At 39.9% G+C, this 14,797-nt stretch overlaps 1 protein-coding gene across 2 annotated transcripts in view; it reads right to left on the minus strand.

Annotated features, from left to right (window-relative positions):
* Positions 1-14,797, minus strand: part of FGD6 (FYVE, RhoGEF and PH domain containing 6) — a 106,879-nt gene that overhangs the window by 12,272 nt on the left and 79,810 nt on the right. For both annotated transcript variants that reach the window (XM_070599517.1, XM_070599516.1), the window contains exons 9-14: positions 10,976-11,026; positions 8,087-8,145; positions 7,932-8,003; positions 7,149-7,217; positions 6,638-6,721; positions 5,774-5,853 (exon numbers count right to left, since the gene is read on the minus strand). In XM_070599517.1, coding sequence (XP_070455618.1) covers positions 5,774-5,853; positions 6,638-6,721; positions 7,149-7,217; positions 7,932-8,003; positions 8,087-8,145; positions 10,976-11,026 — 415 coding nt within the window. The remainder of the gene's footprint in view (positions 1-5,773; positions 5,854-6,637; positions 6,722-7,148; positions 7,218-7,931; positions 8,004-8,086; positions 8,146-10,975; positions 11,027-14,797) is intronic.

The raw sequence follows: 14,797 nt of genomic DNA on the forward strand, positions 1-14,797 counted from the left end.
ATAGCCTGCAGTTGTTGTAAGGGCTCCTCTACCTATTCAGCCCATCATATTTTCTGTTCCTATCTTCATTCATCAGGAGCTATATGGATCAAATCTAGATGGAAATTAGCCAAAAAGGGTTGGAAAGCCGGTTCAGAAAAAGGCATTTTTGTTCTACTCTTTTGCAATCACACCTCTCCCCGAAAAACTCTGTGGTAACTCTGAATCACCACTCATGCCTGCACATTTTGTTTTGCATACTCAGGAGTGAGAAGCACATTTTAGGTATTTTGTGTGTGTGTATATGTGTGTATAGAGAGAGAGAGAGAAAGAGAATTTAATAATCAATTTAAAACTCTATCATAATAAAATCCATCATAATAATGGGCATATGATTGTGTAGGAAAACGTGTACTTTCTTTAGATATACTAAAGTATGTAGAAGTGAAATGACTTGATATCTGCATTTGTTTTAAAGTATTTTAAAAAATAGGAAAATGTGCGACAGAATCTTGATAATTTTTGAGTCTGAGTGACTGAACATGCAGTTTCATTCTATTATTCACTCTAATTTTAAGTATATTTGAACTTTTAAATAATGTTTTTAAAATGAAAAATTCCATCCTAACTAATGGTACGAATAGGCATATTTTGTTGTATTTTGATGAACCCAGAGCAGGTCAAGGAGATACTTAAAAAACCACTTGCTTTCCCCACAATAACCACTCTCAAAAATGTACCTTCCTACTAAATGGCTTAAGTGCCATTAAGGATATGCACTCGTACAGATATTCAAAGGTAGAAATCCGGTTTACAAATAAAAATTTGAAACTAGTATATTTCTCAAATTTTCACTATATATGAAGGACAAAATAAAATGGAAACAGTCCTTCTCTCTCTAAAGCAAACAAAACATGCCTCAGTTCCTCTCCTACTTTACCATTACTGCCTCAGCTAGCTGCCATTTATTTGACAGTTACTGCACGTCAGCCGGCTGTGCTAAATGCTTTGCAAATGTCATCACATCTCATCCTCAGAGCTACTCCATGGAATATACATTGAATCTTACAACGCTCCTCCCAACCAATCCCACTATCACCACCCACTATTACCATTTACAGATACATAATTTAAGGATTTGAAATATTAGATAATTTGCTTGGATAACAGCCTATACTAAATGATGAGTTGGTATCAGACCCTAGTGTGGCTAAGGATTGAACCCTTCACCACCATGTTATCTCTGGCCTCTGTTCATGTTCTCTGAAGAACTACGCAATGAGAACATATGCTCAGGCTTCCAATCAAATATTCATAAAATATTACTGTCCCTCCCTCCCTCTCCTACTTGTCACTGGAAGAGGTAACAGAACGCAGAGAGGCAGATGGCTAATTTGAGTTTTGCTGTCTGATTTTTCTGGAGTCCTAGGAGCATGTGGAATGTGATTCGACTGTGCAAATCATGTCACATATGCTGTTCTTTCATTTAATCATTCCTGGCTCTCTCTTGCGTGGGTTCTGCCAAAACAATGTTTACCAGCTCTTGATAACACATTTCTCACAGACCACACACATTTGCCTGCAGCATCAAGTGGAGACATTCCAGCTCCCCTTTTGTAACATGGTTAGCAGAACCATCAGCATCTTCCTCAGATCAAAAAACAGTTAAAACCAAGTATTCTTTTCTTTATGGAATGTGTACATTACCAGAAAGCAAATTTGTATTATATAAGCACCATCTTCCGATTGATTGGGATGAACTTCCAAAGGGAAAAAGCCTCCAAGAGAAGGGATTTCTGGTGTGTTAGACCTTGCTGCGCTATTTGCTACCTGTGTTAACTGTAGGATGCTACTCTGAGATCCAAAGGCCACATCACTTCAATTCAATTCATTTGAGTAATGTTTACTGGGAGCCTAAGGGCCAGGTACTAAGTCATGAACTGGGGGCACACAATACACCTCCCTTCTGAGGGCTCACATCTAATTGAGGTGAGACATAAAAACAAGTAGTTACAAAAACAAGATGACACAATAAATGTGAGGTAGATAAACAACACGGAAGTTGTAAGGTACCTTATTTAGGTAGCCAGGAAGGATTTGCAGAGGTAATGACTAAGTTGAAATAATTACAGGAGTCTGACAGGGAGCTGTGCAGTCTCTCTGTACGGACTCATTCAGTCTCCTAGCTTTGGTTATCATCTCCAAGCTGATGACTCCCAAACAGATGCCTCTAGGCCAGGCTTCCTTCTGACATCCTTGATGTCTCCATTTTGATGACTCATAGGCACCTCACATTCAATATGCACATCTGAAACTAAGTTCCTGATTTCTCCCCCAAAGCTGCTCCTCTCCCGGTATTCCCTATCACAGAGAATGGCACCACCACCCAATACACTGAACAAGCTGGAGACTCACTCTTTTTTTTTGTAGATTGGCACCTGAGCTAACAAGTCTTGTCAATCTTTTTTTCTGCTTTTTCTCCCCAAATCCCCCTAGTACATAGTCATATATTCTAGTTGTGGGTCCTTCTAGTTGTGGCATGTGGGACGCTGCCTCAATGTGGCCTGATGAGTGGTGCCATGTCCGCATCCAGGATCTGAACCAGCAAAACCCTAGGCCACTGAAGCAGAGTGTGCAAACTTAACCACTCAGCCATGGGGCCAGCCCCAAGACTCACTCTTAATGCCTCTCTCTCTTCCCCTATGTCCATTTACTCATTCTCTTTAGTTCCCCTCCCAAAACATTCTCCACACAGCAAGCAGATATTCTTTTAAAAATACCAATCTAATCACATCATGCCTCTGTATAAACCTTTCAGTGGTTTCCTGTGGCTCTTAGGCTAAAGACCAAAATCCGCAAGATGGTTTTGCATAACCTTTCTGCCTGTCCCTCCAGGCTTATGTTGGGTCACTCTCCCTCTCATTCACTACGTTCATGCCACACTAGCCGTTCAGTTCTTTGAATATGCCATGCCCCTTTCCACCTCAGGACCTTTGTACACATCATTCCTAATGATCAAGAGCCCCTTCCTTTCCTCTTTGCCTAGCTATCCAACTTCTACTTATCCTTTATAACTCAACAGACACATCAGGTCTTTAGGGAAGCTATCTCTGACTTCCCTTTCTCCACCAAATCTAGTTCAAGGTCCCTTGTTTTACAGTCTCATAGCAGTAATTCTCCTGTGGTACTACTGGTAGTTTTCCGTGTACTACTTAATTACAATAATAATTGATGGTGCTAATATTTGCTAAGTGTATGTCTTCCCTAATGAACTGTAAGCTCAGGGAAGGAAGGGCCCTTTTAATTCTCCACTGTATCCTGATGCCTAGCACAACGCCTGGCCCAGGGCAGAGGCTCCATGTTGCTTCCTGAATGAAGGGATGAATTCCAGGTGGCAGTAGCCGCCTGTGCAAAGCAGAAGGATGTGAAGTAGGCTGGCAGGCATGGAGAAACATAAACAGATCCACACTGATGCAACATGCCATGCTCTGGTGGGGTGGGGACAGAGGAGAGTGAAAGATCAGGCTGGTGAGGCAGCCAGGAACCAGATCCTAAGAGGCCTTCTCATCTCCTTTTTACATGTTATACAGCACCTGCCTCACTGTGGCTAGGAGAATTTAGAAGGAGAACATGGCACATTGGTGGCATTCAACATGTATTAGTTCTCTTTCCCCCATGCCACCTTAATCCTTCCTTAGAAGCTTACTTTTCCTTTATCAAGAACTTTCCAGGTTTATCATTTCTCTTGCATACCTCACATTTAATTCACCAGTAATCATACTGGCTCTACCTGATTCTGACCATTTCTTACCACTCTAGTCCAAGAAACCATCATCTACAGTCTCCTACCTGGTCTCCCAACTTGTACTCTAGTGTTTGAGAATCTGTCTTCTATAAAACAGCCAGCGTGCTCTTTGGAAAATATAAATTAGATCATACCAATGTTTAGCTTAAAATCCTCAGATGGTTTCCCAATGATCTTACTACGGTCTAGAAGGCTGATCTGGAAAAATGTGGATATCTAGATATTTACAATAGGCAACCAAAGAAAGAAAGATTTACCATCCTTTCCTGAACTGTTTCATTTTTATTAAAACAGAATTTTGTTTTACCAAAGCACATTTTTACTTAGGAAACTTAAGTGCAATTGAAAACTTGACTTTCCTATAGGCATTTCCTCTTCGGATCTTGGAAAATAACTTCCTTGATTTTTAAGAACCAAGATTAAGTAGTTGCCAGGAACCTGATGTACAGGGACTTATGTTCAAGAGTTTACTTTTACTCTCCAAATATTGATCTGTAGGATGCTCAGGTACCTCCCAGGAACTTTGCTGCTCTGGCTGGTAGCTGGAAAGCATTTAACAAACCCTGAACACAGGTATTTCTCTTCTCCAGTCATCTTGAGATCTCGTGTCAGGCAGCAGTGACCATTCCCTTTCAGAAGAGTGTCATGACCCAGGGAGCTGCTCTTGTGGTCCTCTGTTTTTGAGAAGTCAGACATTTGGTCTGAGTCCTCGACATCCATGAACACAGGCAATGTTTTAATGGTTAAAAACATGAATTTCAGTGTCAGATAGACCTAGGTTCAAATTTCAGTTCCACTGCTTACTAGTTGTGTAACCTTGCACATGTTATTAAACTTCTCTGAGCCTCCATTTTTCTCATCTGGAAGGTCAAGACAATACCTACTCCACTAGTTATCATGGAAATTAAAAGAGAAAATATAAAATGTGTAGCACCTCGCCTGATGTAGAGAAATAAATGGTTCCAGTTACAACTCTAGCTGCTACTAAGATCCTAGTTGATTTTAGTGGTAGGGACATAGCAGGAAGCAGGTTGCCTGGGTTCAAATCCTGGCCCTGTTACTTAATAGCTGGGTGGCTTTTCTTACCATGAAATGGGTATAAATGGTAGTAACTTACCTTAAAAGGTTGTTGTGAAGATTTAGTGAATTAATATACAGAAAGTGCTTAGGAGAGTGCCTGGCACAAGATAAGTGCTATAAAAGTGTTTGACATTATTTTTATTATATCAAAGGTTAGGTCGGAGAGCCACTCAGACTCGCTATCCAAATCCAGCAGCACAGCATGCTACCGCGGTTGGTGTCTCTCCCTTTACCAGTCCAATCCTGCCAAACATCCACTTCTGCCACTCAGCCAATAACTCAATAATGTACATGCATGAGTCATACATCCTATATTCCTTAGCACTTGATTTACATTACGATAATATGTCTTGATTTACACGTAAGTCACAGTAGGTTCTACTTTGAGGCAATGTGGTATCATAAATAACAGATTTAAAAGCAAAAAACTTCTATTTGTATCCTGACTTTGCAAGCTATGGATCCTTAAGACAGCAGCTCAATTTTTCTGTAACTTAGTCTTCTCCATTTTTAATCAACTACACTTAACTTCGTAGATTTGTGATGACCTTTCAACGTTACGTGAAAACTTCCTAGTAAACTACAAAGCACTAGATGTTTTTAAAAACATTATGCGTCACTGTAGAAGATTTGAGATATTCACTTTAAAAGAATGATCAGCAAAGCACTTTTCAGCATAGTTATTCTATTCAGAGGATCATTTTTATCTTTGTGCTTCTAGCACACTATTGCATCAGCTCTTACAAATTTTACCTACATAGTGAATCAAGAGTAAACTGCATGGTATTAGGAAAGAAAAGAAGAAAAAACAAAATAAGGCTAGTAGTTAACCTAAATGTAAAAAATGCTGGAGATGCCCGGCCCTGTAATACTGGCAAATGTTCATCTATACATATTTTTAAAATTTACCTGGCTGAGAGGATAAAGGAACGTTCTACACTTTCAATCTTTAGTTCATTCTGATATGCTTCTTGGGTGGGTTTTCTGACCTGGAAGAAAGCAAAACAATTTGAGCAAAACTCCTCCTAGTGAAAATCTCACCTCTGAAGCACAAGGTTGCTCAATACCCATGCTGCCGACATCTACCACCAAGCTTCATATCCAGCTTGATCTACCAATTCTCTCCCTCCTCTGTGCTATGCTCCAGACAAATTTAAATATCTCCATATACATAGGCCCAACTTTCCCACCTCCAGGCTTCTGCTCCCACTATTCCCTCTACCTGGAATGCCTTTCCCCACATCTCAGCATGGCCAAATGTGACCTATTTTTTAAAGCTCTTGGCTCTTCCTCCAAAGAGACTCTGAATTCTCCCTCTTTCCTAGCTGCCACCAATCCCCCTATCATGGCCCACCAAAAGCTGCATGCTCTTTATTTTCTGAACTCCCCAAAATTTTGTGCCTTTTTGGTGACATTTATTACTGTCTATTTTACAGGTACTTATGTATGTGTAGAATATTATCTTCCCAACTAGCTGCTAAGCTTCTGGGGAGATTAGAGGAAAGGCGGAGACAAAAAGAATCATGCTTCAATTCATCTTTGTATCTTTCACCAAATCTATTACCCAGTTTTGTTTATAGTAGTTCTGAATAAACATCTTATGAATCAATTAATGTATGAGCGAACAAATGACTATAAGAATGAACAAACAAACACCTGAACAGTCACACATGGAGAAAGAAAGGTTAAGGGTGTGAGAAAGATGGTTATCCTAGGGCTTTTTCTCTAAATATATTTGGGTAAAAAAAAAATTCTTCTAACAGACGCACAGACCTTCATCCCAGCCAGTGAGAGCATGTTGTTGAGTTTATACATCCCAGACTGCACTGGTGTTGTATACAACAGGGCGTCATTAAACTGAAAGGAGAAACATTGCATAGGGTGAATAAAGAAGCGAATTTCAGCTACAAAGGTACTGATAGGACACAGGAACAAAGGAAAAATATTACCTCTTCGTTAAAAGCTCTCTGAATAAAATCCTTCTATAAACTAGAACCACCTAGAATGTTTTGTTAGAATACTATTAAAAACACAACTTCTAGAAAATGTGCTTTCTTTCCAAGTTCTATAACAAATTTAATGTTTTCTGAATTCTGAATTCCACTAAGGTATTACAATCTGCCTAAACAAAAACCCAATTGAATCAATTTTCCAAATTAGAAATGAAACTAAATTCAAAACGCACTATTTGAACGTGCTGTGCTTCCCTGTGGTACAAATGTCTCCTTCCATTAAGCAGTTATCTCTGCCTCAAAGCTCATCACAAACACACATGGCCACTTACCAGGAAAAATACTCGGGGCTGCATGACTTTCCGAGACAGCTTCATCAGAGTTCCTTCTTTGAGAAAAACCTAATTCATCCAAACAAACGCTCATTTAGTCCAACACCTTAACACAACTGCAATATATGTGTACATATATTTTCCTTTTCAACTTTCCTCAGAATTTTTTTTGTGGGGGCTGAGGAGACATAGTTTCCCTGTGACTTTTTACATTCATGGTTTCTTTTTAAACTCTGTAAGTCACTTAGGAATTAGACAAGCCAGCAGAGTTTCATAAATCCAATATTGGCCCCAGGGGTACTATGTGGTCTGAAATGTAATTGACTGAGCATGGACTTGATCCTGAGGCATAGCCAACATCCTGACAATTGCATTTTGTAATTTCCCTGAATTCATTCCCGAGGCCACTTTTGTGCTCTATGAGGAGCAACAAAATACCAATTTTCTCCCTCCCCTCATAATCCTCTCTTACATTAAAAGTTTTAAATGAAATTGCCATTAAAGCTGCATGAGGTCAGCTAGTATTACACAATAAAATGATCCTATTTAATCAGATACTCTGTGGGGTCCCTTGCCATTTTCCTAATTGAATTGGACTTCTTGTCACAGTGACTTAAATCACGAATGTTTTGAATGGACAGAATGAGCTTAGTTGATCTTGATTGGGTCAATGAAGAGGAACAATAACAAATGACCTATTTTCATAAATGAAATGAAAATTACCTACAAACAGAGCCTAAATGCATTGCATTAAATTTGCAAAAGGCAGTCTAAAACACTTACCCGTCCAGGCTGCACTATTTCATGGTGTCCATTTAAGCTGTACTGAATTTGCATAAGCTTCTGAAAGTTATCCTACCAAAAGAGAATGTAAAGCATATGAAAGCCCAGGCTCCCAGGTTCAGTAGTACACCAGCCACTGAAATCAGGATACTTACTCCTTGTTTCATGGTGTCATTGGCGTGGTTGGCTACTTCTATAACAACAGCAAGGGCATCTAAAACATGCAGGAAGAGAAGGGACATTTGGTCATTACCAATGAATTGCAACACTAAGCAAATCCGGACGACAAGATATCTAGTTCATAGCAACCAACTACTGGAGGAGCTTGGTTAACTGTGAGTAGGCAGAAACACAGATGATGAGGTTTAATGAGGGCAAAACTAAGGAAAATCAGGCTAAAACAGTACTTATGAAAAAAAATAAGCCAAAGACTCTAAAGAGACATTCATGTGTGCCAACAGTATGAATGGCAGGGTTGTTTTGTGCTGACCTTTGATTATCCTGTTGAAGTTTACAACGATGAGGATAGGATTTCACCTGGAAGTTAAGGCCCATTCTAGCATAAACTGCCTTGGTAGAGAAGGACCCTCGGATAGGAAACCAGAACTATTCAGAAGCGACTATTTAAGAGGGTCAGGACTTCGCTGCCTTCTCTTAGTCTCATCCCAAGAGGGAAAACATGCCACATCGAAGCATACTAGACCTTAGGAAATTATACACATTATTTTGTGAGCTGGGTTATTTAGCTTCATCTGCGTTTTATTCTTTTTATTAACTCCTTGCCTTTAACAAAATGTTTTTGAATGCTCCAGTCTTGTCATCCTTGTAACTAGATACAAGGGAAAAAGTCTGTACTTGGTCCCTTTTTGGGCTACAGCTGTCCTCAACCCAAGACAGCAGTGCTCCATAGGGACATCTGGACACGTGTAAAGACAGTTTTTGGTTGTCACAATGACTGGGAAGGTCCACTGGCCTTTAGTGGGTGGGAGTCAGGGATGCAATACTACCTGGAAATCCACACAAGGAGGTTATCCCGTACGACATGACAGTAGCATTCCTACTGAGAAAAACTGCTGGTGTTAAAGACGGAAGGGAAGCATGGTCTCCTGAGGGTGGGGTGGCAGTGACAGTAATTATCAACAAAAGCACTATTTTTTTTTTAAAAAGTTCAATTTCTGGAGAGGACTTGAGGTTTTTTGGTCCACCTACTATAACTTACCAAGAGATTCTCTTTCTGGTACCAAGCTTGGAGATTTCTATAGTCTTTAAACGTGTTATAGGAAAGCAGTATTTCTTTAGGGAATTTACTGTGCCTGGCACTCAGCACATAGCAGATAGTCAAGAGGTGACCCTGGACATGTCCCTGGTTTCTGGCCTGGTTGAATTCCCAGTGGGAAGAGAGACAAGCTTTAGGATTTAATGAACGGATGAAATGATAAAGCTGCTCCTATTTGGTCCCCTGGCCTCTAAGCTCTGCCTTCTTCCATCTTGTCTGCAATTCTGCTTTCCCATGGCATCCCTTTAAGGGGCCCTGGTGGCTGTGCTCCTTTAACTCTTCTGCCTACCTTCAAAAGGTATACTTGTCTCATTTTCCCTCACCCTCAGCAATCTCATCTACGTCTCTCACCATTTTACTGCTGTGCCGCTGGCCATATAGTGCACCTCACCGTTCACTGCTTATTCTAACCCATCTTTGCTAAAGTGCGTAATTTCCTTTAAACGAGCTCCTTAATCTCTGGCCCTGTATTTGTTTTATCTGTAACATGGAGCTAATAATTCACTTTCCTTGAAGGTAGAAGCCCTGAGACTGACGTTTTCCTGAGGCCCGATTTCCTAAGATCTCTCTCAAATTTTTATCTTCATAAGACAGACTCTGATCTGGAATGGCCACTCTTCCTCTTGTCCAACCTTCAGGTCATCTCCAGTCCCACTCCTCTCTAAGCAAAGCTCTGCCTCTTCAATCGTCACACTTTCCTCTCTTCCAAATGATTCTGTAGTGCTCAGCACATCTACTTTGTTCTTTATCTGATGAGAGTTATAGACTTTTTTTCTTCAACTAGATTATATGTTCACCAAAGACAAGAAGCATTGTCATATCCCCCACTCCAAACTTTACCCTTTAAAAAGCACCTTTAAAAGCAAAACATTTGCTAATAGAAGATGTTAAGAAGTCAAATGAATAAGAAAATGAATAAGAATCTCTACAAAATGTGTTAAAAACCTGTTCAGCTACATAATCTGAAAATGTAAAGGATGCACAAGAATGTGATAGAAATTCATAAAATTAATGAGGTGGACATGGATTTGTTTAATGTGTTTCTGCAGACTATAACCAGGGATATATCTATGACATTTGACAGAGGTAGTTTGGGGATAAATAGAAAGAAACACAACTATCCCAAACAGAATTAATCCTGTGTGTGTATGTGTGTGTGAAAGAGAAAAATCTACACAGTGGATTATCCCATGAACACCAAGGAGTCTCTTGTATTGTAATAGACAATTTCCCTGAAGTACTACTGGGGGTGAGGGGTGGAAGAGTGTCAAAGCTAATACCCACCATTAAACAGTCCCAGAATAATATGCTATTGTAGACCTTATCCCTGATCTGTGTAGTTTGGTCACTTCATGGACTCATGATTTTAAAGCTTGAAAGGATCTTGCAGATCAACTGGTTCAATCCCTGCTTCTGAATGCAATGGACATCTAGAGAAGGTGAATTTACCACCAGCAGAGTGACTGAGCACAGGAGGATGAAGCTTCCTGACCCCAGGCCATGCTGGGTCTGTCTCTCAGGAGGCTGGCTCCCCCGGCTGGCTGGCCCTGGGCCTCTCTTGCCCCTATAATTTTACCTGCATCCAATACCATTTGCCATTTTATCTAGTTCTGTTTTAATCTGCCCAAAATAGAGTAAAAAAAAAAAAAGGCTTCTTATGAATAAAATGGAGTCTTATCTACGGGTTTTGTTATATTTTCACTTTCTAGGTCCAAATAAACATAATATAAAAACTTCCACAGTATATAAGACCACAAAACTTATTTACCTTGAGTGTCTCTGTAATCTCCAGAGTCTTCTAAAAGATTTTTCAAATAATCTAGAAAAGGAAAAAAATTATAGTATTTAGTACACTAAAGCACTAAGGAAAAAAATTTGTCTTTCTTATTCAATACTTCAGTCAATCTTGTTGGTTAATAGACATGTTAGTTCAATTTGTGCTTTCTAAAAATGTGAAAGAATAAAGCTCTAAGATCAATTTGAAATCAGGACACAGAATCAGAGCTGGAAAGAGCCTCAGAAGTCACACTGGTCATTTTAGAGGTAAGAATCAGGTTACCAAGTACAAGATCTCACTCGAGTCACAAAACCCCTTTGTGGCAGAGCCAGGACTAGAATCCAGGTCTCCTGAGGCGTAGTTTAGCTCTTTTACTCCAACAAATATGAAATAACTTAATCTCAAGATCAGATGTACATCTAGTACATAATTCCAAGCATTAATAGATTGGATGCATTAAGCATTAAGGCACATTGACAAATCCAAGAGTCTAACAATGCCCAGAACACCAGAGGAACACAATACACATGTCTAGAATAGAGGTTCTCAAATGGGGGTGAGTTTGCCCCCAGGGGGCATTTGGAAATGTGTGGATACATTTATGATTGTCACAACTAGGGGGAAGGGGGTGCTACTGGCATCTAGTGGTCAGAGGCCAGGGATGCTGCTAAACATCCTACAAATCAACACGACAGCCCCACAATAAAGAACTGTTTGACCCAGTATGTCAACAGGGCTGTGGTTGAGAAATCCTGGTCTAGATGAAGACAGTCTGTAAATAAGCAACATGGTATATAGTGGTTCTTACAATACAGAAAAAAATTAAAGCAATAGGTTATATTTAATAAATCTTTAACACCAAGGAATGGCATAGGATTTCAAGGGAATACTCCTTTGTTGAGAAATGGTGGATGGTTTTCTATTACCTATCAAATTAAAACAAATTCTATTCCCTGGAATTTAAAGTCCCCCACTACATGGTCCCTATTGACTTTTCTGATTTTTCTCCCTTGCTCTTGCCTAACACAGGCTCTTTGTTCTTGCCCACATCTAATTCTGCACAATTCCTTAAATACTTTCATGTGTTCCCTGGCTCCATACTTGTCTCTAATGTTCCCTTCTGATGAATCCTTTCCTGTCTCTGCATATAAAAATTCTATTCATAATACTCTTCAAGGCTCATCTCCAATTCCTCTCTCCTACCAAATTTTCCATTTGAAAGAAATATTGTCTCCCTTTGAATAATACATGACACAGCAGTTACTCACTTTATGCCTTCTACCATTTTCCTTTTCATTAGACTCAAAGCTCCTTGTGGGTAGGACCCACATCTGATTCATCTTTCTATCTCTCATAGCACTTAGCAAGGGCCTTTGCATGCAAGGGACAAGAAATGCTTAATGAATAAAAAACAAATGACTTTTTTAGACAAGACTGTGTTTTAGTTTAAGTAAAAGGCAATAAAGGCTGAAACTAATCCTAATGCCAGTGGGAGTTGAGAAAATGGAAAGAGGAAAAGCATATTAGGGGACTAAAGGCATATCTATCAGACCCAATCTTCACTGAGCAGTATTATGAAACAGATACAATTTCATCCCATGGATTTATGAAGTCATGCTCAAAGTCACAAAGGGAAACTTGGATGTTAGTGGCAGCTTTTCAACCTTAATAGGTGACACAAATACACACACTCAACTGCTGAAACTGTACATCTTTGAGACACTGATCCAAAAGCCTGTGTGAGTCTGGACATGCACATTAGAAATATGCAGCACTGGCAACAAGCCATGGTGAGATATCATGTATGACGACATTAAGCTCTCATGCACCACAGCATAGCTTCTGTCTTGCCAGAGACCATCACCAGCAATTTAGATCTTAAAGTTATCTGAACACACAAGCTGGAGACCATGCTTCCAATCAAACAGATAAAAAACCCACAAAAATTAACAAAATATGTTGGGTATACCTTACACTTCGCCTCATGTGGAGATGGAAAATCAACTTAATCTCACTCTGACCCCGCTCAGAATGCATTCCATATATGCCATGTTTGGTGAGTTGAAACAATTTGACTTTTCTATGAGAGTGACAGGGTTGGGGAGAAAACTGTACTCTTCTTAGATGTTCTCAACGCCTAGGCTACCTCATTTATCAAAAGCAACGTTCCCTAGAGCTTCTAGTTAGCTGAATATTGTGGAGAGGAAAGCAGATTTACCTAAGTATCAGATTCATGGCAAGTTTCTATTTTGTTTTCAATTCTTGTTCTTTCATACAGGAGTATATCCACACAAACTGAGACATTTCTCTAAACCAACAGAGCTCACTGGGAGATGTCCGTATTAGGAAATCCTGACCTCAGAATCACTGTGTTGAGCCCGATAGGCTTCTGAGTTGCTTTTTCTTTCCCTGTACTCAAGCTCAGCTGCTGCCTGCCAACCTGAACTTTCAGGAACAGAATGGAAATAGACAAACTGGCTGAGCAGAAAACCTACCACTAACATGTTGCAAAATCATGCTATTGATTAAGGAAGTAATGGAGTTAGGTTTACTTTCCTTGACAATTTTTTTAAAATCTTAAAATTCAACTTCCAAAACTGAATTTTAGAAATTCAACTTTCCAATATATCCATCCATCCACCCTTTTTTTTCAAGGAAGACAAGTGCACGCTACCCTCAGTTAAAAATTACTCCATGCCTTGGGGCCAGTGCTGTGGCCGAGTGGTTAAGTTCGCATGCTCCGGTTTTGTGGCCCAGGGTTTCCCTCGTTCAGATGCTGGGCGCAGACATGGCACCACTCATCAAGCCATGGTGAGGTGGCGTCCCACATGCCACAACTAGAAGGACCCACAACGAAAAATATACAACTATGTACTGGGGGGCTTTGGGAAGAAAAAGGAAAAATAAAATCTTAAAAAAAAAACCACTCCACGCCTTTTAATTGCAGAATGAGAACATGACTGATCACCCTCTGAGTCAGACAGGAAGAACACTGAAACCACCAGCTGGCCCAGTGACTGTTACAATCCAGGTGAAACCCAGGAAGGGAGACCAGACAGACATGCCTGCATTGGTCACAGAGAATTGTTTACTACGTACCCTTTAGTACCTATTATCCTGCAGGAGTTTCATTTAAAAGAAATGAGAACAGCAGAGTAGTCATTTCACATTGCCATGTAAGACCCGTAGTATTCCATGACTGCCCTGCTTCTGCCAACCCAAACTAAGCATTTTTCAAAACTTCACTAATAAAAATGCCTCAGATGCTACTGAGATTATTTATATCAAAGAAAAAAAGGTTGGTGCAGCTTACAAGGGAACGACAAAATGCACTTTCTGGCCACCAGGTGGCATCATTGATTAACAGAAGTTAATTAACCCCCATCATCATCACCATCCAACATTAGCAACACAAAATTAACTTAAACGTAGCATGTGCAGCCTCAAGCGATATGCAAGCTAACTTTGTTCCATGTACGAGGCCCAGAGTGAAAGAATGAGGACCCAACAAAAACTCTACCTTATTAGAGGTCTAAATTTTTTATATATGGGCTCCTAGTAAGCCTTGCCACTCACTGATTACCTGATCAATGAATAATCACCTTAAAGCAGAAAACTATTCAGGAGTACACTTAACCATTCCTAACAATGAATCATCTGTGGGAATCTGGGACTTTTTACTTCAACACCCAGTCAGATTCCTGCACTGTGTGCTGAGAAACGGTTGACGGTAGAGCACAAAGGAAATGAGCAAAGGACGGGTAACGTTCCAAAGTTAAGTGTTTTCAACTTGAGGACATGTATTGCTATATA

This window comes from Equus przewalskii, chromosome 29 (assembly GCF_037783145.1).
Source record: "Equus przewalskii isolate Varuska chromosome 29, EquPr2, whole genome shotgun sequence".
NCBI lineage: Eukaryota > Metazoa > Chordata > Mammalia > Perissodactyla > Equidae > Equus > Equus przewalskii.